Source organism: Phaethon aethereus (genome assembly GCF_964289735.1).
Source record: "Phaethon aethereus genome assembly, chromosome: Z".
NCBI lineage: Eukaryota > Metazoa > Chordata > Aves > Phaethontiformes > Phaethontidae > Phaethon > Phaethon aethereus.
In genome coordinates this window covers 42,697,204-42,723,007 of record NC_138577.1, presented here as the reverse complement: position 1 = coordinate 42,723,007, position 25,804 = coordinate 42,697,204, and the positions used below count along the sequence as shown (strand labels likewise).

Genomic DNA, 25,804 nt, shown 5'->3' with positions numbered 1-25,804 from the left:
GTCCCTCCTCTCACCCCCGCAGTCCACTTGCTCCAGACTGCTGTTCCCAGCGCACGTGGGGAGGTGGAGGATGAGGAGGGGGGCACAGAGTGCTTTGTTTGTTTGTTTGTTTGCTTTTGAATGTTGACTACACGTGCTTTCGCACAGCAAGGGCAACTGGTGCCACAGCGGATGCTCATGCTCCAGCCCCGCTGCCGGCACCCTTGCCAAGGCTCACCTCCCCACCGCTCCCCTCCCTGGGCCAGCCCTGCCTTCACAAGGCGCTGCTGGAGCTGGACTTTTTGGATCGCTTGATCATGCTGGGGTGAAACTCGGTGTGTCGGCGGGCGTGCTTTGTCAGGTGGTCGCTTCTCATGAACCGCTTCTCGCAGAGGGGGCACCGAAACTGCTTCTCGCCGGTGTGGGTTCGGTAGTGCCGGGTGAGCTCGTCAGAGCGGGAGAACTTTTTAAGGCAGTCGGGCCATGTGCAGGGGAATGGTCGCTCGCCTGTGGGGGGGAAGGATGACAAGAGATTTAGGGGGGTGGGGGTAATGCAGGCCAGCACGTACCAGCCTCGCCGAGGAACACGCTGCTGATGGGAAAAAGCTGCTTTTGTTTTCTGCCGTGGTGCCAGCGTCTGTGGAGCTGTTGATGACTCGCTTCATCGGGTTTCAGTCTCACCTCCAGCAGAAGCCAAAAACCCCTCCAACTGCATGAAATTCGCACTCCAGCGCAGAACCTTACATGACCCCGAAGACTGTTAAAACAACAGATGAGCTCTGCCTGTGCCTGTACATTTTTCATGTTGGGCTCACTGCAGTGGTTTGGGAAAGGAGCGCCAGTATTATTCCTCTGACACCTCCATTCTGCTGAATAAAATAAATTTGTAACCGTTTAGAACAGAAGCCAAAACAAATCCTTCACCTAGGACAAGTCATTCCAGCCCTGGAGAACTGAGCAGGGAGGGATCACAGAGAGCTGCAAACACACAGAGCAAAACCACCCGTGGCTGCAGAGAGAAGTCCCATTCCCCCCGCTCCTCCCTTCCCATAGAAATCCAAGCTGCTCCAGAGACTGAAGGTCTCCCCTCAGTCTCTTAGATGGACGATTTGAGGACAGGAAATCTACTTTATTATTCACAGCTTTATTGGTACTATGATGGCAAAGAACCAAACCGAACACCTTAACCTAAACCACACCGCACCTTTGCTTTTAAAAACAAAGGTGTAAGGATTGAACAGCACTCACTGTTCCTGGCACCCTACATCCCTGCAGTTCACCTCTGCAGGTTGCACAGGCTTTGCCTACAGGCACAGACCTAACGCCTCCTGACCGGCCAGGCAGAGATGGAAACAAAAGGTGTTTAAGTTTACACAAAATCTTTCAGTCACACACATCATGCACCGCTGTGGTTTGATGCTTTAATTCGCTTTCTTAAGAGTCTCCTGAAGGGAATATAAATGACAGCTATGTGATGGCTATTTATAGTCAACCATGAAATGCAAAAACTATCCCAGGAGTTTTCCAACTTGCAAGAGCTGGAAAGAAACTCCAAAACTCCAGTACTTCTTGGTACTGTGAAGCTTGGTGCAACAGGCGAGCTCGCTTTATATTTACAGATCACAAAAAAAAAAAGTCATTTACGAGAAAGTGTACCTTGGAGTCCTCCACAGACACAAGAGCAGTGACGAAAGGCTAAAGGCTCGAATGAACAGCCCAGGCACCAGGAGGACAACCAGCCCTGAGAGTACTGCAGAGCTGCTGGGAGGAGAAAGGGGGCTGGAGGGAGTGATCGATGGCATCCAAAAGGCCAAGAAGGATCAGGATGGACCAAGTAAGCTGAGATGGAGCTACACCACAGGCCCTGAAAGCCCTAGTGAGCCTCTCTTAAATGACGCTGCCATTTTGACGGTTTAGGCTCCTCATGGTACGGTGCTCCCTGACAGGCGGCTGCTCTGTCCCCAGCTGCCCGGCATGCAGTAGAGCTGCAGCCGGAGGTGCAGGACCGCACAGGCTGCAGCAGCCCCTTGGGCAGCCGCAGCACGGCTGCTTCTCCTGCGCCTTCTTCCCTCACCTCACGCCAGTGCGGGTCCTCGGTCAGGGGAGGAGAACGCGGAGGGAGCAGTGGGATCCAAGCCAGCCTGGTGCCTGAGCCCGGTGGAGGCACAGCTGCGAGCCATCCTGACTCCATGCTATTTTTTTTTTTTCCCCATAAACAGGTTTCTTGGCTCCCTGCTGTACACTTTTAGACACGGTTGGAAGCCTTTCTGAGCAGCCACGGCCTGTACAAAAGAAATTAATTAAAACGGTACGTAGGCTTACATGTGCGTGAAGGCCACGACCACAGCCACACGGCCGAGCAGCACTGGGAGCCATACCAAGCATTCGCACCCGTGCCCACCATCCTCCCCGGGCTTCGCCCTGCCCAGCGCCTGCCCTTGGCACCCACACGTTTCACTTGCGCTGCTCTTCCGCTTCCTGCCTCGTGGTTTCTGCCACAGCTCCTGGAAGCCGGCAGCAGTGGGAGGCGCGGAGCGGCTTTCCAGCTGCCCTGGGAATGTGGGAGAAGTGCTACACATCCTGCACCTGTGGAGGTGCAGGATACATGGCTCTATGTCCGGCACGTTACACCCCAGAGCAGTGGGAGCAGCTGAGGCCTCCTGCACCATCCCCAGAAACCACATTTCCAGCCATCTACCTCGGGACAGCTCTGCAGCCTGCAGAAGTGCCTAACTGCAGTACAGGGAGACCACATGCCTCAGCTGGATAACAAGGACCACAGTCTTTGGGGTGCAGTGTCTACATTTTAGGCACAGTAGTATCCAACCCAGGTGCCTAAAAGCAGTGTTTTGAATCTGGCCACCTGTAGCCCTTGAGAAACTGGGCTTTCCCCACCCCCCTCCTCCCAGAACTGCTGATTGGAAGGCAAAATGGAGCCTGGTTACTTCAATTCCCTCTGCAACGCAACGAGAGCAGCGTGACCTCCACCATCGCTACCCCACACATCCAATTCTCGTGCCAGAGGAAAGTGCTTTTAGGTTATGCAGTGCAACCACAAAGCTCTGGGGAAAGGCAGAGCTTGCTCAGGATCCCTTGCGTACGTTTGGCACCGCGCTCCCCGGGGAACCATCCCCGAACTCCGCGTGGGGAGTGCCGAAGGCCATGGGGGGCCTGGCGTGGTGGGGACATGCCCTGCTACCGAACTGGAGAGCCGCCGTGCGCCAGGGTGGCAAACGCTGCAGAGACGGCTGGGGAGACGAGCGGCCGCGCTCCCTCAGACGCACGAGAGCTGCCACCAGCACCCGCCGCCAAGCCCCAGGTACTGCGGCGGAGAATGGCTTCACCACCTCCGCAACGCAAGCCGGCGGAGGCTGTCACAGCCACTTTGGAAGCGCGTATCTGAAAGTAGGCCAGGCATAATCTCCGGCACCGGGACGCGTTACACTCCAGACTTCTCAGAGCAGAGAGATAAGGGGGAAGGAGGCTTCTCCAAGCCCCCAGGGGTCACCTCCAAGCCTGAAGATCTGCTGCTCCCCTCTGCCACAAAGCCCTAATGGATGACACCAGCCCAGAGGGATGGTCCTTCAGTGATGGGACTTAATAGGTGCAGGACAGGGGTGGAAGGTGCGCCCAGGAGGCCGTTAAAGGCAAGGTAGAGATGTCTGATGACATGTGATGATTGCCCATTCAGCAAAGCTGGTCGCTGTATCTGCTGGTTGCGTTTGAAACACTGTTTTTTAAAGCAGCAAAGATGTTTGTGGAAGAGTCCACAGAGCGAACAGGTCTTGCAATGCATACGCAGCCGGGCAGGCAATGGCACGCAGAGCTGCAACGCGAGCTAGTGCTGCCTCCACCTGGAGATACGGATTTCTGTGTCACGTCTCAGTCAGTCAGGAAATCTCTTTTCCATATGATTCTTCCCCTTTTGTTTTGAGAGTAGTAATGATGAAGCTTGCAACAAGCAGAACGAACCACCAAAACAGGGTGCTATGATACACCATTTCGTTTGGTGGCAGTGTGCTACTTACATTTTAAGATATGCCTTAGATGGGATTTCTATCAAGACATGAAGGAATGACCAATGGTGTATCATCACAGTTACTTAAAACAATGTGTGACAGGATCTCAACACAAGAGATAGAAGATGCAAATCACCCTCTTTTAAAAAAAAAAAAATTTATATATAAATCCAGGGAACCTGGAAGTACAGAAGTAACAAGTGAAACAGGAGCTGATTTACAGGTTATAGGAATAGTTGTGTCTGCAGAACTCTCACTCTTCATCCTGTGTGGCACCAGGAATGTAGTGAGAGACATAGTTTATGCTGAGCACAAGCTAATGGTAGCTCTTCACAGGTCTTCTCTGGAAGTCTAAAGAACTCCTGCTCCTGCAGCGCTGGCTTGCTTTAAGTCCCATATAGATATAAAGGCCACTGCAGATCCTTTCGATCTTTGCTCCCCTGCTTCACCTGACCTTTTCTCCCTGTTCCTTCTCCCCACTCTCTACTGCAAATGGTTCATTTCTTCTTTTTCTGTGAGTTTAAACTCTGTATTCAAGACACTTTGTATGACCTGAGGCAGGTCCACTTTATTTTATTCCATTTCCATTTCATTCTGAATAGACAGTAAATTATTTAGCTTTTTGCCCTACTCTGGGACATCCCAGATTTTCCCACATTGTAGTTTTGTGCAGGGTTTCTGAAAAAGAATAGAGAGTGGGCATTAGCAGACTTGTTAATAGTACAGGTAATACCGGTATCCTGATTCATCATCTGCCTTCTCACTACAAAATGCTGCTTTAGATGTGGATGACTGAGGTCAGGAGCTGCAGTTCATGATGGCTTTAACCAAAATGAATTTGTCTGGACAAACAAGGGATAGAGAAGTTCTGAGTGACTTTTTGTACTGGGAGCGGGGAGGCTATGTTCAGGAAAAGCTGAAGACAAAGTTTGTGATCACACACTTGGGCAATTCTCTGGGCATGTAACAGGACATGCACTAGAACTGGAGCACACTGAGCTTCTGTGGTGGAAGTACTACTTTTACATGAATTAGTAACACTGTTTGAGCACTGGCTTTACTGAAGACATTCAGAGATTGCTGTTGGTATGGACGGAAGTCTGGCCAACGTAAAGGGCTTGTCTTCCTCACTTGAGAAGTGAGGCTGGACACAGTCCTGAGTCCAGAGTCTGGCGTCAGTACCAGCTCACGCACACCGTCTGCTGTCAAATAATGCTAATGACGCCACTGCACACATGAACTAGAAAGCCAAATGGACTGTAGCTACAGCTGCATGAATGGACACCTAGTGTGGATACCTGCCCTGAAGCCCAGCCCGACTGAGCTGCAGCAAGGCTGACCTCTCCTGCCAGAAACCTGAAGCAGCTGATGGGAAAGAAGGAGAAGCACAAATAGCAAAATCTCCTGCCACCAGGCAAGAGCAAAACTACTTGGCAAAACCGGACTGGCATAATCAGCTCTGCATGGTTCACATGAGAGAATCTAATCCCCACCTTGACCTTCCAAGATCCTCCTGTACTGCTGTGGCTGCTGAGGCTCGAAGTTTCCAAACCAATCTTGGTACCTGTATTGGGTTTGCATGGCAAGGTTTTGGTAGCAGGGGGGCTGCACAGGTGGCTTCTCTGAGAAGCTGCTAGAAGATTCACCTATGCCCAGTAGAGCCAATGCCAGCCAGCTCCAAGATGGACCTGCCACTAGCCAAGGCCGGGCCCATCAGCAACGGTGGTAGCACCTATGGGTTAACATATTTAAGAAGGAGGGAAAAAAAGGGCACAGCAATTGCAGCCAGAGTGAGGAGTGAGAAGATGTGAGAGAAACAGCCCTGCAGTCCCCCAGGTCAGAGCAGAAGGAGGGGCAGGAGATGCTCCAGGTACCGGAGCAGAGGTTCCCTGGCAGCCCCTGGGGAAGACCACGGTGAGGCCGACTGTGCCCCTGCAGCTCATGGAGCTCCACAGTGGAGCAGATCTCCACCTGCAGCCTGTGGAGGACCCCACGCCAGAGCAGGTGGGTGCCCCTGAAGAAAACTGTGACCCTGTGGTAAGCCAGTGCTGTAGCAGGCTCCTGGCAGGACCTGTGGCCCCGTGGAGAGAGGAGTCCAGGCTGGAGCAGGTTTGGTGGCAGGACTTGTGACCCCACAGGGGACCCACGCTGGAACAGTCTGTTCCTGAAGGACTGCACCCTGTGGAAGGGACCCAGGCTGGAGCAGTTTGTGAAGAACTGCAGCCTATGGGAAGAATCCATGTTGGAGAAGTTGGTGGAGGACTGTCTCCTGTGGGAGGTCCCCATGCTGGAGCAGGGGAAGAGTGTGAGGAGTCCTCCCCATGAGGAGGAAGGAGTGGCAGAGACAGCGTGTGATGAACTGACCACAACCCCCACTCCCCGTCCCCCTGTGCTGCTTGTTGAGGGGGGAGGAGGTAGAGAAATCAGGAGTGAAGTTGAGCCCGGGAAGAAGGGACGGGCGAGTGTAAGATGTTTTAAGATTTGGTTTTATTTCTCATTACCCTGCTCTGATTTGATTGGCAATAAATTAAATTAATTTCCACAAGCTGAGTCTGTTTTGCCCATGGCAGTAACTGGTGAGTGATCTCGTGTCCTTATCTCTACCCACAAGCTTTTTATTATATTTTCTTTCCCCTATCCATCTGAGGAAAGGAGTGATGGAGCGGCTTGGTGGGCACCTGGCATCCAGCCAGAGTCAACCCACCACCATTACCCTAGGAATAACTGGACCTGAACTACAATCCTTGACTTAAGAGATGACAATGATAAGCATTCCCCGCCCCACAGTCCCACTCAGACCTCAGACTGTCTCAGCATCTCCTGAAGTATGACAGGTTCTGTAGGTGGATGTCAAGAACGTGGTCCCGCATATTGCAAGAGGAAAATGAAAAAGGCAGGCTATCTTCCTGGATGCAGAACAGCTGCTATCTCAGGTCTCTCTCACTTCCCCCCCCATGTGTTGCCTGCACCACACCCCCTGAATGAGCAATTTCCAGTGGCACAGTGGATTTTGACCGAGTGTCCACACGCAAGATATTCTGGTGAAGATGGTTATTACAGACACCTGTGCATTCACTTCTGGGCAGAGAGACCGGAGGCCATTCAAACAGCCTTTTTCCTCTTCTGAGGTACTCCAAAATTAGATCATTAAAACATGTGGCAACCACAAGGTACAGATGCTGGTGCAAAGCAGCACGGAGCAAGATCAGCGGTGAGGACTGTAGGTATCATGTGCCTAAAACAAGGGTTGCAGCAACACTTAAACTGTAGCCATCCAGGCTGGCAACAGATCAGACACTGCCTACGGGACGGGCAGCGGACAGGGAGGTTGCAGCAAGGACTTTATTCCTCCAGCGCTCAGTACTAAGTATCACAGGACAACTCAGGTGTTAAAATGCTGCTTTCGGCAAGTATTTAGACTATGCTGACATCCTCAAAACCACCACTCTACAGCTGCTTGCACATGCAGGTGTCTGAGTCTCCCTCAAAAGACCAGATGCAAACCCACCTCCTAAAACCCACCGTTGCTGAGAGCCTAAATCCCAGTGAGACACAGTCTTGCTGTTACCCCCGTCTCACACAGCATCAGCTGCAAGGGATCTCCTTACAGCTGCTCTGCCAGACCACAACCCTCCCTGCCTGCCTGCCTTTGGGGCTTTCCCTAGGGGATGGTGCCTTCTGATGTATGTATGCATCAGTCAGAGAAGCTACCTGGATGAGGAGAGACCTCCCCAAAGACCTCCCCAGAGAGTTAAATCTGTTCTTTCATAGCTGAGAGGAGTGTCCTCAGCAGTACCCTCTTGAGTATGTGTGACAAGTTCCTACCTCTCCTCCTTTCCTATCTTCTGTCCACTTGAACTTCCTCTGTTTTGCATTAATACTTAACCGAGCAATGGAGAGAGACCAACTCCTAGCCTGGTGCTTCGGGTGCTTACCTGGGATCAAAGAGCACTGGCTTTAGGCTCCTGTCCTGTCCGAATGATTAAACGCTTGCTAAGTGGAAACACCATTGACAGGGGAAGGAGGAATGCAATTTTACATGTATTCAGAAAGATAATATAATTTTTGTTATTTGACTATGAATGTATTAGCCAGTATTTCCACTGAATCTTCCCTCTCAAGTTTAAGGTATTTACAGAGTCCTCTCAAACTATTCACAATCATCGTTACTTGAATACAGACGGTGAGCTATGCTACCACAAGTAAACACCATCTCAAGTGTGCTTCAACATCGCTACCCCAGACTCTGGCTGTTTAATCTTAACATGGCCCCTCCCCACTCTTCCAGATGCGGGTTTGGGAGCTGTGCGAGGCCACGAGCAGCAGCCTGGTGTACAACAGCACAGCAGCCGACGAAGGGGAACGACTGTTCCTGCAGCGACCCTAACAGCTGGGGCTGCAAGACACACAAGCTGACAAGAGCAGGTGACACACCCACCACAGAGTCTTCCACCTCACAGCACAACAGTGTGCAAGAACTCAGCAAAGCTCCATTTTAAACACAACCATCTGGAAACAGGAGTGGCACTTACGGGTGATGACCACTCACCGCTTCTGTCCTACGTGTGTACCTCTTTACGTTGACTCAATTAAAATACAAACTTTTCTGAAGTGCTTTCCCACTGTGGCACATACACCTGCTTAACGTTTCTTTTTTTTTTTTAGCAGGAAAAAACCCAACAAAACAACTGGGAGTCAGGCAACATTGAATTTAATCTTCTACCTACCTTACTCAGCTGGCAAGGCTTCCAGTCAGTATGATCATGTTTCTCTGAGACCTGGAAACATGCCCATTAGAACTCGAGCAATTTGCAGAATTGCATTAACCCTTGAGAATGGCCATTTCAGATGGAGGTCTGAATTTAGCCGAAAAAAACCCCCAGGATCTGGCAAAGTGACATTGCATGAGCTGGATAAGAGGGGCTTCAAATGCTAAGTTTCAGATTATGCTCCCACAAAATACCAAAAAAAAGCTCCCAGCAAGCACAGGATTGTCAATGTATCAGCATCTGCACAGTCTGTCGAGCTAGTGATGATCTAGAACTCAAATAACAAAGCAGCACAGTTAAAGCCAAACTGAAATGGGGGCTGGATCGACACCGTGGTATCTCAATTATAGCACTAGACAGCTGCAGCACTTACCTTCCCTTTCTACCAGAAATGCTCCTCAGCTTCACTGTACAGACCACCAACCTACGGGTCCATGCTTCTGCCTACAGCCCTGCTAGCAAACATCAGTGAAAGCCAAATGCAGGAGAGGCCAAGAGTGCATCAGCTGCCTGATGTAACAAAACTCTTGGTATTGTTTGGACCCAGTCTGCACAATGATGCAGTTGGCTGAAAAGCCTAGCTGAAGAGGGAGAACTTTTCACACATTTGTGTTTTGTGTGTCTAACCTCTTAATTACGGGTATGTGACACAGACGAGAACCTCCCATTGATCATCAGCACCATGTATTGCTAAGCACCTGGGATTTGCCTCCCCAGGCAAGTATAAACTCCTACAGGTCCTGTATGAGAAGGCATCTCACAAACTAGCTTTATGGGACACCTTCTCTGTCTGTCTTTCCTGACCAGGAGGATCTGCTCTCAGCGGCCATGCACCCTTTAACTGGCTCATATGCACACCATCACAGTAGATGTACATTCCTTAAAGTCCGTTTCTTTTGCCAGGCTCTCTCCCTCTCCAGGTCAGTATCTTGCCCTTTGCTCCGCACTCCCTGCCCGGGCCTTCTGACTGAGGTTGCCTGTTCACTCTCGTATGTGTTCATCTTCCCTGGAAACCCTCTGGCCTGCACATCCCTCTCTGTTAAGCTGCTCCCCCCACAATCTTTGAGGCTAGTAATAACCCTACACATTACCAGCCAGGTTTGATTAAACCTCTAAAACAACCTATTTAGAGAAGTCTGTGCATTTTCAAGGTAACTCTCTGAATACCTGCTGTTGCCTGCTGTTTTCTCCTGACCTTGGCACCGCTTCCAGGGCTCGCATCTTGTGCGCGTCTTGATGTGTCTGGGCCTTTTTCTGTGCTCTGAAGGGAAAGTCTGCAAGACTTGGTCATGCCATCTCAGTGCCCAAGACTCCAAGCAGACACACCACTCGTAATCCCTTCTGCCACCGCCAAACTTCAGCAGAGTTCACGTTTTTCTACACTCCCATAACACCATCCTGTAAGGGATGGGGAAACCTAAGGTATGGTCATGTTGTGCAGCCATCCCTCCACTTGCCTTCCCAACAAGCGGTTTTTGGCTTGCAAGCCATCGGGGATAATGCTGTCTTTTCTCTCCTATGCCAAGCGCCATGCACCTCAGAGATGCTAATGGAAACGGCTCACACAGAACAACCTTACCTGCAATGTTCTTCTTGCTCAAGACACCAGAACTCAAATAATAAATTCCAAGCTACTTCTGGATAGTAGTGAAGGGATGGGGGAGGCAATAGTTCAGTTTCAGTGATATGTTTGCCCTTGCACCCCCTAGGCCTTTGCAAATTAATACGTTTTGAATGTAGGTACTCACACATGACAGAATGAAGAAGTGCCTGATGGTATCACAGAAACACCAGGGGCCTGGCGAGGTATGAAAGGACTATCCCCCCCGGGAAGGGGCAGAGTTCAGACTTCTTTGGCTTCCTCCTACAAATCCTGCTCTACTAAGTCATGCCGAGTTCAGTGGGTTTGGCGGCACAAGCAAGGGGGCTGTTTGCACAAGCAGGCTGTACAGTGCCATCCGCTGACCTTTTTCTGTTAAGATCAACGCAGAAGACAATTTCTGACGGATGGCTAATTTGGGTCTTCTAGAAATTGAACTGGAGTCATCATCAAAGGCCCAAACTTCAAGCGAACAGTAATACAGATATTTTTAGTCTCTGAAATACAGAATGCCTTTGAACCAACAAGTTTAAAGAATCACTAATAAGATACAGACCTCTAACCTCTGAGTTAAGACTCTGATCAAGTCTTTCGTCTTCTACTCTTCTACCTTCATTTGGCATTTCGTTTCTTGTTTTGCATTAGCTTATCAAAGATGGTCTAGTGAGTTTTTAGATTCACACCATTACACAGCACAGAGCAGTAGCCAGAGCTTTCCAACTTGCTTGGTTAGCATCCATGAGTAAAAGAGAGCTGTGGCTACAAGTCTGCTCACGGGTGTGAACACAAATCCTAAAGCCATTGTCCAAGATAGAAAGACTGCGATTAAATATTAAAAATGCAAGACCAGGAAGTTTCTGCTGGTGGCTGCATACCTACTTCCACTAAAGGCTACTCAGCAGCAAGAAACCCAGTTGGTGGCCCGATGAAAAATGGCAGGTAGATGAAAGCAATCCAAGAGGCTCAAATAGATGAGAGAGAAATTATTTGTTAAAAAAAAGGAAAGAAAATAGTACTAAGGAGGGAGCATTAATGCTCTGCAATACGCAATTATGAATAATTCCAGAGGTCCCACTGAATCCCACTGTTGCTAAGGAATTGTTCTGCCTTCTATAAAAATAATTAACATTAGCAGTATCATTTAGCATTTCAGTTAGCTACAATTAACTGTTCACATTAGGAGGCTCTGCGAGTTTATTACTGCTGGATATCTGTAGTGGTTTTAATCACACAGAACTACCCTGATGGTGTATCGGTGCGTCTGAGTCAAACATCTCATACTTGGAGCAAAGGCCACCCACTTGTGAGCAGCACATCCTAAACCTCAAGCCACTTCGGGAGATGCTTTTTATAAAGCTACCACTTACAGCAAGCCCTGTGGGTTGTACAGCACCTTAATCTACATGTCATCACCCAGAACGCTATCCCAGTCAATGTCTATTTTGGTTCCCATGTCAGGGTGGATATCTGAGCATGGGGTAGTAAGTGGAAATGATGCTAACGCATTTTCTTTGTCACCCATGCGCCATTGTTTTGCAAGGCTTCAGTTGCATTCAGCCTCTGAAAGAGCATCAGAGGTGCAGTCTTTGAGCCGGTAACACAACAGACCTTGGCACCAGTCCCGAGGTCAATAAAGGGTCAGCACCGACCATCCTCTTTCCCGGCTCAGGGAGACAGTCTTAAGTGTCTCACCACAGAGCCACATCCAGTAATCCTCCTTCTCCTCCTCCCCTTGATCTCTCCAGCTAAGCACCCAACAGACCTGCCAGCAGGGCACAGGTAGGCAACCAGCGCCGGGTCTCCTCCTCTGCGGCGCACAGGCAAGCCAGAGCAATGCAAGTTTAGCCAGGGCTCAGCAACGGCCGTGCCCTACCCAGGCTGCGTTAAAGGCTGCAGCAACGCCTCACGGTACGTTCCTCAGATGGTAAACCCATTTTGTACTTCACCACTTACCACCACTGCCAACAGACAAAATCCAGACTAGACCCACCATCTACAGAACAGGTGTGAAGCGCGCGAGGTAGGTGTTAGCAGCGCTCATCTCCTTCCATCCGCTCCTTTCCGTACTCGCACACAGCCCTTTAATTTAGAGCAGTTTTTAAGCAGCCCGGTGCACTGCACTGTGACCCCCAACTGCAATTCAGACACGTCAAGGTTTTTATTCAGCCACTTGCACTAGAGGGCTCAAAAAAAAAAAAAAAAAAAAAAAGAACAACCAGAAAAAGTCTACAATTGCCGCTCCCTTAGCGCTCAGGCAGAGCTGGAGGAAGTACGAACTGCTGCAGCAGATAATGTTTTTCTCTCTGGGTTTCCATCTTGCCACACCCTCTAAGGCGTCGGGGCGAGGGCAGGGGCACGGGCACAGGCCGCCTGATGAATGAAGCCCCTTGCGGAGGACGCCAAAGCCCAGTCGCGACAGCAGACACCGCGAGGGACAGCTGGGCAGAGCCGGGGCCGGACCCCTACGGACGGTGCCCAAACCTTCTCGGCCGGGGGAGCCGCGCCGGGGGGCAGGGCCGGCGCGGTTCGGAGCGTAACCCGGCTCCCCGGCGGGGCGGGCATCCGTTTTTAGGCGACGCGCGCCTCAGCTTTCTCCCTCCAGCCCGCCGCGTCCTTCGCCCGCCGGAGGGGCTGTGCCGACACGGCCCCGATGTGCGGCAGCCCGCTGGCCCCGCGGGACCCAGCACGGCACCGCCACGCAGCAGGCCCCGAGGCCGGTTCTGCAGCGGCGGCCGCGCTGCGGGGCGGCGAAACGCGGGTCCCGGCGGCAGGAGCAGCGGCGGGGCGCGGGCAGCGCGCGCCCGTCCGCAGCGCGGCGGGGGCTGTGTTCGTGTCTGCCCCCCACCCCGTGCTTGTTTTGGGCATACGTGCCGAATCCTGCCTCGCTGCAAGCCCTCGCCCGCCTACACCGGCAGAAAAAAAAAAAAAACCCACCCAAAAGCCACGATTCTCGCCGCTCCGGCGAGTCCCTCACCGACGCCCCGAACGGGTGACGGCGGGGCCGGGTGCTGCGGCAGCGGCTTGGCAACCCCGGCTCGGCGGCCCCGGCCACCGCCCCCCGACCCGCCCCAAGTTTATTCCGCGCCCCGCGAGTGCGCTGCCCCGCGCGCGCTGCCCGCCCCGCGCTGCGCCCGCGGGGCACGGGCGGGCTCCCGGCCGGGGCAGGCAGCGGGCAAGCAGCGGGCAGGGCGCGGCGGGAGGCGCTGCCGCAGCCCCGCCCGGGGAAGCCGCCCGCTCCCGCCGGACGCAGGGCCCCTCCGCGGCGGGGAGGGACGGGAAGGGAAGCGAGAGGCGGGGAGGGGTGTGGGGGGTGTGGTGGAAAGGAAAAAGAACATTAAAAAAGCAAAAAAGAGCCCCAAAGCGGGAAGGCAGGGCGGGCGCGCGCGGGGCCGCCGGGCGCGCCGCCGGGTGGGTTCATCCGAGGACAAGCGCTCCCTCGCTCCCCCCTCCCGCCGCCGCTGACCTGTGTGCACCCGGTAGTGCGCCTTGAGGTGGGAAGACTTGCCGTAGACCTTGCCGCAGCCGCTGTAGGGGCACTTGTGCCGCTTCTCGGCCGCCAGCTTCCCCTTGGGGGCGGCCCCGGCGGCGCGCAGGCGGGGGGGCGGCCCCGGCGGCGGGCTGCGGGGCGGGCTGGAGCCCGGCTCGGTGGCCGCGTCGCTGTCGGAGCCCGCGTCCTCGTCGTGGCTCTCCACGCTGTCGCTGCAGACGGACGGGGCGGGCAGCGGCCGGTACTTGTTCAGCTCCAGCAGGCTCTTGGCGATGGCGAGCAGGGCGCAGTAGTCCTTCCAGGCGTCGCGGGGGTCCCGCAGCTCCCGGGCCGCCTCTCCCTCGCCCGGCACCTTCAGCCGCGCCGCCTCGGGCACGGCGGAGCGGTTGGAGATGGAGACCAGGCACTGCGCCGCCACGAAGTCCACGTAGGCGACGGCCGACATGGTGCGACCGCGCCGCGCCGACGAGGGGGCTCCGGCCGCCCTCAGTGCGCGGCCGCCGGGCCGGCCGCGCCGCCGCCAGCCATGGCCCGTCTGCGGCGCGGGGAAGAGCAGCGCGGAGAAGGGGGAAAATAAATAGCGGGGCGCCGGGCAGGTCCCTCACCGCCGCCCCCCGGGGGCGGCGCCCGCCGCCCGCGTGGCCGGCCCGGGCCCGGCGCGGGGGCCGGGGGAGAGGAGACCGCCCGCCGCGCCGCCGCCCGCCCCGCGCCCCCCACGCCGCGCGCCGCCCGCGTGCTCCTGCCCGGGGACGGCCGCGCCGAGTCCCATCACGTCAGGTTCGGAGCCCCCTCCCGCCCCCCGATTGGTCAGCGGGCAGGGCCGGCCGGCTCTGTTTACCTTCTCCCCCCGCCACTCACAGCGCCCCTTTTCTAGAGGGGGTGTGTCCGCCGGGCGGCCGCCCCGCCAATCCCCGCGCTCCCTCCCCAGGCCGCGTGCTACTCCGGGCGCCCCGCCGCGCCCGCTTAAAAGGGCACCGCCACGCCACCGCCGGGGAGGTGGGGGCGGGGGCGCCGCGGCCCCCCTTCCCGCCGCCGGAGGCACGCCGCCGGCCGCGTCCGCTCTCCAGCCACGTCGGCGGCGGTCCCGGCCGAGGGCCCGCGGGGTGGGGGGCGGTCGGCCCGGGTCGGCAGGGCCGGGCGGAGCCGAGCGAGTTAAGTGCCTCCCTGGAAGCCCTACGGTCCCAGCAACCGGCTGGCCAATGGAAAGTGAGCGGGCTGATGTCACTGGCAGGGCCCTCGCCAATCAGCGCGAGGTTCCGAAGGGTGCGCAACACTTGTAAACCCGGCGGGCGCCCGCGATCCGCCCGGCCCCGCCCACTGCCCGGAGGCGCGAGCGGCGGGGCAGCGCGCGCCCCTGCCCCGTGCCGTGGGCAGGCCCAGCCCTGGGTGTGTCGGTTACCGAGGCACGGACCGGAGCGGGCGCCTTCCTGCCCGCGGCGCCGGGCCCCGCCGGACGAAGCTCTCCGCCCGGCCTCGGGACGGGGCCCGCCGGGCCCTGCGGGCAGGAGGCGGGAGAGCCGGCCCTGTGCGGGCAGCGGGAGCCCCCCCGGCGAAACCCGATGTCGTTACGCATTTAGGTTCATGGAATGGCAGGGTAGTTTGGGTTAGAAGGGGCCTTCAACGGTCGTCTAGTCTGACCCCATGCAGTGAGCAGGGACACCTTCCACTAGGTCAAGTTGATGTCATTGATGATGACATTAAAGAGTGCTGGTCACCACTCGTCACTGATCTCCATCTGGACATTGAGTCATTGACCACTACCCTCTGGATGTGAACATCCATTGAACCCACCAAATCCATATCTCTCCACCTTAGAAAGAAGGATGTTGTGTGGGACCGTGTGAAAGGCCTTACAGAAGTCCAGACAGATGGCATCCATACCTCTTCCCATGTCCACTGGTGTGGTCACTCCATCATAGAAGGCCAGCAGGTTCGTCAGGCAGGACCTGCCCTTGGTGAAGCCATACGGGCTGTCTCAAATCACCTCCCTGTCTTCCATGTGCCTTGGCATAGCTTCCAGTAGGCTCCATGATCTTCCCAGGCACAGAGGTGAAGCTGGCAGGTCGCTAGTTCCCATCATTCCCATTTCATCATCACAACGTCGTCACTGAGACACACAGTTCCTTCAGATTCAGTGAGCACGGGTGGTGGGTGGGGCAGAGGAAGACCCTCCAGTGCCCTCCCCAGGAACGCTGCCGCTCTTTGCTGGGCATGCAGGTGTCTTGGCAGGAGCTCACCCTTTGGTCACGCACCACGGGAGGAAAGTTTTATTACCTCACAGAAGAGCTGTATGGCTGTGTTGCCGGTGCAGGCTGGTTAGCCAACAGACCTAAGGCTGGTTAAAGACGTATCTTATCACCCAGCTCAGACGAATCCAGAAAACCTGCCGTCTCTGCCGGAATAACATATCCCCCATTTCCATCTGCTCCAGAATGTCCAGAGCTTATAGTGCGTTGCAAAGGCTAACTGACCTGCACTCTACAAGAAGAGACTGAAAAATTATTTTCTGGATCAAGCGCTCTTTAAAAAAGGGAGAGAAGGTGCCGTCATCCATGAACCAGCAGTACTGGGACGTGAAGTATCTTAGTCTGCGTGTTTTGCTGTTTTGCAAGTGTCGGGAGAGAGCGCAACGGGGAAGGACTCTGCCTCAGAAATAATGTAGCTAGGCCTCTATATAGCATTAGCTGAAGTACAACTAGGGCGCCTCTGAAAACGTCGTATAGCTGCAGAAGCACTCCTGTCCAACGGAGGAGTTTTGCTCTCCTCTTGTGAACTGTAGCCCAACGAGACGGAGCCACGGCAGCCTAGGGTCCCCCACTGAACCTCACTGTCCTCAGCTGCAGCCCATCCTTCCTCGCAAAAACAGGCAGGGCCCACGTGGCAAAGAGCGTTATGGTTTGCTCTTAATGTCTTTAACTGAATACGGACAGAATGAGGAAGAGATGACAGAAATGAGGCAGCATTGCTCTCTTCCTGCAGGAAATAGAAATGAGTAGATGTCAGCCATTTTGCACACTGGCACGCTAAATCTCAAGGTACAACCTCGGGCAATAATAATCCTTTGTCACGGATAATTGGCATAAGGCTGAAATAATTTCTCATATCATAGCTGGCGGAAAAAAAATCCACAAACAAAACAAAAGAACTAGTGGCTGCACCTGTAACTGGATCATCTGTAGGGTTATGAAGATCAAACAGAAAACATGAATAGAGCAATTTACCTTAACAAGGCAGTCATCAAGGGAAGAATGTCACTTTTACCCTGTTCTCAGAGCAATTTTCCCAGCTGATCCGGCATCCATTGGCCTCCGGTGCTTACAAGGCAGCAGGCAGCGTAAGGGGCCATGATCTCCAGGTCTGGTGGGAAGGAGGAACAGGAGAGGCTGTGGTCCCTGTACCACTAACACTGTCGATATGTAAGTCTTTCTCAGTTTAGTACTGGTGGCTAGCAACCTCCTTCCTTCAGAGGGGCAATAGTATTTTCCACGGAAAGCTGCCCCCCTGGTTCACTGATCTGGATATCTGGGATGTGGCTTCAAGTTGCCTGTTCATCAGCATTTTTCACAGCACTTTCAGAATTTCTTTGGCTGACATCGTCCAAAAATTCCCACTAGGAGATGTCATCATCCACCCTTCAGTGACACGGAAGTCGCTTCCCAGAAGATGACTTGCCTAATCCAAATCTGATCGTCATGTTAACAAATCCTCAGTTACATACCTCTTAACGTTACCTTATACAGAGAGGGAATTCTTAAGAACCAATTAAAAAAAAGCCAAACCTTCTTTTGTTTTCTGGCTGCTTTTGTTTTAAGCTAACTCTTGGCATCTAGTTTAAAGGCGAGAAAATAATCTGTGGCCAGTTCCATAATGAGGAAGCATACCAAGCTTTTAAAAAAAAATTCCAGTATGTCTCCAAGAATACATTGCCTGTTAAAGACAAAATAACATCTTTCATTTTGATGTATGTAGTAGTCCAAAGCTCAAAGACTCCAAGCTAATTAGGTCCAAATGACACTTACAAAGTGATGCCAGCAGAATTTTATACTTAGAGACGGTGTCAAAATGACCGCGGCTACTTTCTGAAGAGCAGCACACATGTGCTGGTGAACGGGATTGTGCCCGCAAACTCCTTCGTCTCCAGACGATCCAGATGAAAGGAGCCATAATTTTGATTTGACCGTGGTGATGGTAACATTTGGATTTTGTTTCAGAGCAGCCATTTAATCCATAGCTCAGTTTTTAATTCACAGCAAAGCTAGTTTTTTGCAATACCTAGACTAATCAAGGATGACTATCACAGCTTGCAGAGATAATAGCTTAAACACACTACAGCACTTCGATATAGCCCTGACACCTTGGGTGCCTTCGGCACCAAATGGCACTCGCTTGCCAAAGCCTGGACTCCGAATTCAACCCCGCTGTTCACAGCTCCAAACCAGCTCCCCCTGGGCAGATGTTTGCCCCCTGCGCAGTCCCCGGGTATAGGAACATGGCACATCTGGCCGCTCCTTCCCAGGAGCGGCCGCTCCGCTGGTGTCAGGGCGGAGGTGGGCAGTGGCCGGTTTTGAGGTGGCTGCTTGTTGTCAGAGCCAGAGGAAAGGCGCACAGAGAGGAGCTGTTACGAGGGGCGTAAGCGAGGAAGATGGTGACCCCCAGGCAGAGCGAAAGGCTGGGGCTCAGGTCCCAGCCAGGGGCTCACGCTTGAGGGGAGGGCAGGGAGGCGTTGCAGAGGGAAGTAGCAGAGAGGTTGGTGAGAAATGAGCTTCAAGTGCCTGCAGAGAAGAGGAAGAACAAGTCTGTGTGTTCATGTATGTGATGGAGAAGGCCACCCTTCTTGCGGCACTTAGGCTTGCCTTACCGGAGAGACGCACACGGGTTCTGTGAGACAGGGGAGACTGTGGAGGAAGAAGAGCTATTTACTATCTCCAAGGCTTTAAAAAATACCTTCTGTTTTCAAAAGCAGAAGTTTTCAGAGTAAAAACTACGCCAGCTCTCCTTTTCTCCACACCCCCCAAATCTCTTGCACCCTGACCCTGTGCCTAAAACACCGCACCCTTTTTTTGGAGGACGAGGATGGCATGCAAGCACCTGGCTAGCACGCTCAGAGAGACCTGCAGTCTGCAGGAGCCCTCAAGATTTTGTACTCAAAAAGCCTCTTTGTGTAAATGACCTTTAGTGGTGCTGTGACCAAGACGACTTTCTTTTGAGGAGCAAGTGGGCATGTAAAGACCAGCAGGATTCTGCTTCAAATCTTATTCAGTTGCTTTCTGTGGGCTCTTCTACAGAGTGCAGAAGTTTACACTCTGATGGTGTCTTCTTGCCAAGACAAAATAAAGAAATCCATCCTGCTTCTGTATTGATATTTGTGACTATTTTGAAGGCCAGAGGCTCCAGGCGTTATTCCAGCTTCTGCTTTGACTTTTTTAATTCTCCAGGACCCTTGAAACTATGTGTGGTATAAGCTCCATATGATTTGACGAGATGCTGAGGACTGATCAATGGTTAGAAATGGCTGAAATTATATGCCAAGATAAATGGCCTGTTTGCTGACCTGTGTTCTTAAAGCCTGTGACGATGCTGAAAATCTGTTACGTGACTGATATCCTGGCAGCATTACAGAACGGTAATTGAGTGGTCATATAAATATGACCATGTTGTAAAGTATTTTATATGTACGCGGTATCTTTCATACCAATGTGTTGCCCGGATTGTCTGCGTATATTATCAGGGAAATAAGGCAACCTCTCCTGTCAGACAACAGCAACTGCCCATTGCGAAGCCTGGTGTGGTAGGAAGGAAGCGTTTTAACCTCTTGAAGAAACGCGTCTCTGTCACTGAACACACAGCGTGTACAAGAAGTTGCTTTATCAAGCCACCTGAAGAAACAGAAGCCTTCAGATTCGACTTTTTTAGATCAAAAAGGGAGAACGAGAGTTGATTGCCCTGTAAAGGCTTGCAAGACACAGTAAGTATGCTGAAACTAATTTTTACACTAGCAGACTTTCCATTTCCAGGAAGGCATAATGAAAAATAAATGCCTTCCAGTTTAAAAGCAGCTACACAGCAGAAGGCTACTGACAGAGGCCACTTCTGGCCTCAAAATTCAGGACTATGAGGATTAGCAGTCTCAAATTCACTTGATTAAAAACAAGTGTTGTGGATACACAGCTGTATCGGAGAACACGTTCCTTTCCTATTTACTACTCAGTGTGGCAAACCGTTTCTTACTTGGGGAACTAGTCTTTCTCTGTTCTTACGTTTGACTTCTTCTGGTCTAATTCCGTCCATATTCTGCACAGTGGGATGGATCATGGGTCTTGGTCTTGAGTTCTCTCTAGTATCTTCTGAATCGCAGCTAATGTCCTTAGCTGTGAACAATTCTGCTGATCCTGAACCTCAGAAAGAAGGATGATGACTCCTCCTTCCTGGGGCTTACCTCTGCAGGTGGTAAGTATCCAGGGGATGTCTATGCCTCAATGAAATTACAGCCCACGTGGGCACTAGGGATCAGGATTTAAACTCGGTTTGGGTGCTGGTAGAGATGTAGCCATGGCAGCATTGAACTGAGCATGGGGTAGCTGCTTGAGTGTGCACGCAGGATCCCAGATGAGCTTTACAGCCTGCATCAGACACTGTCCTTCAGTGTGCGTATGGGTGTGTAAGTCTCAAGTTCAAAAGCAGAAAGCTAGACTGAAGTTAATTTGGGAATGTCTACCTTTGACTGAAGTTAATTTGGGAATGTCTACCTTTGACTGCAGCGAAGACATCCAATGAAAAACGAGCTGGCGGCAGAGCCAGCACATAACATTCACGGGGCATGTGGACTGAGGATCAGCCTGAGTTTTATGGCTAGCTTTAAATGATGCGAGTCCACTTGGTTCAGTGGTTCACACTGTTTGCACTGTTTGCATGAACTGATCAAAAAAACCATTCCAGCCTCTGCTTTCTCAAGATTTGTACTACTGCACCAGCTGAAAATGTGTTTTTGTCATTTCTGTCAGGGAACGCTCAGTTGAAGCTCATCAGGTAAGTTTGTTGAGTGCCTTTGTACGGCGAGGCCTTCGAAACTTCCTAATTAACACTGATGCGACAGCGAGAGTTTGTGGCACCTCTGCAGTCCCACCGTGCAAGGCTGTCACGAGGAAGGGGTGCTGCGATACGGGTGGTAAGTAAGCACCGTGGGGCAGCTCACCCCCCGGATGAGGCCTTGCAAGGTTTCATTTAAAAAAAAAAAAAAGAAACAAAAGGAGAGGGAGGGAAACACAACGAGCTGAAGTGCAGTGCTTCGAGGAAGGTGTGAGGTCCTCGAGGATGGAGATGGATCTTCCCTGGTCGATGCAGGCAGGGGTTTTGGTCACAGACCCCAGCTCGGCCCCCTCCGCCCGGAGCCGGGGACCCTGGACAGGGTCCAGGAAAAAAAAAACCAAGACAGGGTCCAGGGTCCCCGGCTCCGGGCGGAGGGGGCAGCCGGGCAGCGCTGCCCGCCCCTCCCGAGCTGCCCGCAGCCCCGCTCCGCACTGCGGGCTGCAGGCGTACGTGCGGCACCGGCAACGGGTGAGTCCCACCACAGCGTCGGCATCGCCGCTTTAAGGCGCCGGAGCAGGCAGGGGGAAGCAGGCAGCCGGGTTCATCCGAGGACACAGCCCCAGTTCTCAGAAATCCCCGCGCTGCGGGAACATCGAGCTCCCGTTACCGCAGTTGAACAAACTGCCCTAGATCGGGGGTGCCGGGCCCGCCCGCGACCGGCCCACGTGAGCCGCGTGGAAACAGCCCCCCCACTCCCCACCCCCTCCCACGGCCCCCGCACCCGCTGCCGCCGTGGCACCGTGCGACCGGGGCTTTGCGGCTGTTTTCCTCCCCGTGCTGTATCACAGCTATTTTATTTTATTTTGTTCGTGTGTGCTTGTTTTGTTTTTTTTTTAATTACCAGTTTTTTGGTTTTTTTGGGTTTGTTTTTTTTTTTTCCACCGCGGGGAGGCCCCTGCAAGCCCGCGGCGTCATCCATCTCAACCCTCGCCGTGGCCACTGCCACCAAAAAAAAAAAAAAGAAAAAAAAATTTTTACAAAGGGATAACTTAGATTTATAGATAACATGAAAATGTGTAATATATTACATCTAAATATAGTATAATAATATAATATATACACGTGTCTATATTTTTATACCTTCTATAGAATACATACCTAATACATGTATATCACATGTATTATTGCCTATAAACATATATTTCATATACAGAAATAAATACAATATACACATATTTAAATAATAAATACAATATATACGTATTTAAATAATAAATATAAATTTAAATTGGGGGTGGTGGTGTTCTGTTTGGGTGGGTGGCAGAGCGTAGCATCAGACCGCAGGCGGGAAGGGGGGGGGTCGGGGCGCGGGGAAGGGCGGCGCCGGGGCTCGCAGCCTGCGGGAGCACACTTTTTTTTGGGGGGGGTGACATTTGGAGGGGGGGCGGGTATTACAACCACCGCGCCGAGCTGCTGCGGGTTATTAATAACGTGTGTGTGCGGCGGAGACGCCCCGGTGGCGCCCCCTCCCCCCCCAACCCCCAACCCTTCCTCCTCCTCCTTCCCGGGAAGGGGACGGGCGTCCCCGTCGCAGGCTCCTCCTCGCTTCACCTCGGATGCCCTCCGCCGCCGCGCTCGCCAGCCGCCTCCATCTTACGCCCGCCGGCCTTCGCGGTGGCGCAGCCGGGGCGGCCGCCTCCGCTAACATGTCCGCCTCCGCGCAGCCCGCCCGCCGCGGGGTCGGCGCTGCCCTGACTCCCCCTGCCCGCCCGCTGGGGCGTGTGTGTCCCCCACCCCCCTCAGCATCCCCCCGCTTCCTGAAAACGGAACGCTCCCGGCCCCCGCGCCTCTACGGGCTTGTAGCTTCCTTTGCTGGGCGCTGCGGCTTTATTTTGGGAAAAGGTGGCATTTCTCTGAGGAAGCACCTGGGTGGGTTTGAAGTTTTCATTGCTCCAGCCATGTTAACCCATCACCAAAGGGCCTTCGGGCGGGGATGATGTCACACTAACCCCTCTCCAGACTTGAGATGATGCCACATTAACTCATCACCACATCTGAGATGTGTCATATCAACGCATCACCAAAACTGAGGCGGTGCCACATTAACCCATCATAGAATCATAGAATCACAGAATAGTTTGGGTTGGAAGGGACCTTTTAAGGCCATCTAGTCCAACCCCCCTGCAATGAGCAGGAACAGCTTCAACTACATCAGGTTGCTCAGAGCCCTGTCCAACCGGACCTGGAATGTTTCCAGGGACGGAGCATCTATCACCTCTCTGGGCAACCTGGGCCAGTGTTTCACCACCCTCACTGTGAAAACTTTCCTCCTGTTTAGTCTGATCTGCCCTCTTTTAGTGTAAAACCATTACCCCTTGTCCTACCACTGCTTTAGGCCCTGCTGAAAAGTCTTTCTTCCAAGCCTCCTTCAGATACTGGAAGGCCACAATAAGGTCTCCCTGGAGACTTCTCCAGGCTGAACAACCCCAACTTTCTCAGCCTGACCTCACAGGAGAGATGTTCCATCAGCAAAACTGAGACCGTGTCACATTAACCCATCACCAAAACTGAGATGATGCCACATTAATCCATCACCACAAGTGAGACTGTCACATTAACCCATCAAAAAATTGACATCGCAACACATTAACCCACCACTAGAACTGAGATGGTCACATTAACCCATCACCAAAACGGAGACAATACAAGAGATGAGGAGTCACCATGCTGCTGCAGTAAAGCAACAAGTGGTCTTCTACCACAGTGCCAAGAGCCCTCGCATTTCAGCATGGCTCCTGGCCTCAGTGTATATGCAGTTCCTGAAAGCGTTAATTTTCTGCAAAGCCTGCAGATGTATAGTATAGCAGATTATTCTCTTTTAACTTAATTGTTCAAGATTTTCTGCACTACAACAGTTCCTGACAGGAAGGTTTTAGGGAGGGCGAGAGGCAGGGAAACAACTTGGGCAAATGCTTGCATTGTATATCCTGAAGGTCAAAGTTCTTTTTCAAATGTTTTCCAATACAGTATTTGGTTTCTAGTCGTGTGCAGAAATTTATCTCCTTTCCCTCGCCTTTACTGACTTTTTTAATGAGAAACAAAAGAGGTGGTGTGGGGGGGTGTTGTCTGACTTTACATTAGGCTTTCCTAATGTTCTAACTGAGACTGAAGACATCTGTATTTTTCTCCCTGGACGATTCTCCTCGGGAAGTAAGGATCTTTCACAATCTCCTGCCATTGCGTTGCTACAGCTGCAAATCCTTCCGCAGTGGGAGTCCTGAAGCATCAGCATAGGCTGGCTTGGGAGCTTTCTCAACTATAGCACTGGGAAGCCGTGCTGGATGCTGTAACTGTAAGAGTACTGGCAATTAAATTTACAGTAAAGTTGTAGTTGCCAATGCTGGTGGCATTACTCAATTCAGTTGTGAGAGTTTTCCTTAGGAAGTTTAATTCTTCATCAGTACAAATTCTTCCCAGACAAAGGGAGTATCTGGAAAGCAGCTTTGCAGTAAGAGGTTGGGGGTCCTGGTGGGCACCAAGTCGAACATGAGCAAACAGTGTGCCCTTGCTGGAAAGGCGGCTGATGGCATCCTGGGCTGTAGGAGTTCTGCGACCAGTTCTGGCCTCCCCAGTGCAAGAGTGACATGGGCATACTGTAGTAAGTCCAACAAAGGGCTATGAAGATGATGAAGGGACTGGAGCATCTCTCATGTGAGGACAGGATGAGAGAGCTGGGATTGTTCAGCCTGGAGGTGAGAAGGCTCAGGGGAGATCTTATTTATGTTTACAAATACCTGAAGGGAAGGTGCAATGAGGGTGGAGCCAGGTTCTTTCCAGTGGTGCCCAGTGACAGGACCAGAGGCAATGGGCACAAACTGAAACACAGGAGATTCCTCCTGAACATCAGGAAACACTTGTCACTGTGAGGGTGACTGAGCACCAGCACAGATTTCCCAGGGAGATTGTGGAGTCTCCCTCCATTCAAAAGCTGCCTGGACATGGCCCTGGGTAACTGTCTCTAGATGGCCCTGGCTGAGCAGGGATGTTGGACCAGATGACCTCCAGAGGTCCCTTCCAACCTCAGCCAGTCTGTGGTTCTGTGATCCAATAGCTGGGTGGGTCAGTCAGTGCAGGTTCAGAGTTGATGTTTGCGAATACGTGATAGAAAAAGCAAAGTGTTTAAACATATCAGCTTCCTTTCATAATTTTGGGTACTGCTGAGTAATATCCTCGTATTGATTCTCCTGTTTACTGGTACTGGTGAAGGGGTCTTGTAGGTTCTACAGCTCATGCCCCTGATGCTTTTTCAGCTTTTGGATTTATGTATTACACAGCCTTTGTATGTGTAGTACAATATGAATTGTACTCTGCTTGAATATGCCTGTGCTTGCACATATGCGCCACCTTATCATAAATCATCTCTAAGGACAAAAGAGAGACAAGAAAGGCTTATTTGGCCTTTAACCTCCTAGTCCCTTCTTTTTTCTAAAAGAAGATATCCCTGATAACAAATGTTTCGTCTTGGAAAGATGTACCTAAACAACATGATAGTAGATCCTGTTTTGCGGTTTGGTTGTACCACCACAAGCTTTGTTTAGTAATGATCAGTTAAGAACATTGTCTTACTGATTAAGGTTATCTTAACTGTTACATTTAGCCCAGAATGTGAAAAATGTTTTATATACCTAAACTGAAGAAAATACTGTATTGCTTGTTTATATTTACAAAATGATTTCTGTATAACAAATCAGCCATTGAGTTTCACTGTCACTCCTTTTCTATGCCCCTGTTTTAATGTTACCCTGTACTGAGTTTAGCTAAAATCTCTTCTAGTCAGTCTTGCACTGAAATCAGCTTAAGCTAAAGTCTAAACTGGCAAATCAGCTTTAGCTAACTTGGTTGTGGTTGTTTTGTGTGAGAGCCA

General features: G+C 52.2%; 1 protein-coding gene across 1 annotated transcript; it reads right to left on the bottom strand.

Annotated features, from left to right (window-relative positions):
• Nucleotides 1–253: 253 nt before the first annotated feature.
• KLF9 (KLF transcription factor 9) lies at nucleotides 254–14,299 on the bottom strand (the record flags this gene model as incomplete). Its single annotated transcript, XM_082013798.1, has 2 exons — nucleotides 254–486; nucleotides 13,831–14,299. The coding sequence occupies 2 exons, from the start codon at nucleotides 14,297–14,299 to the stop codon at nucleotides 254–256; spliced, it is 702 nt and encodes a 233-aa protein (XP_081869924.1).
• Between the last annotated feature and the right edge of the window lie 11,505 nt (nucleotides 14,300–25,804).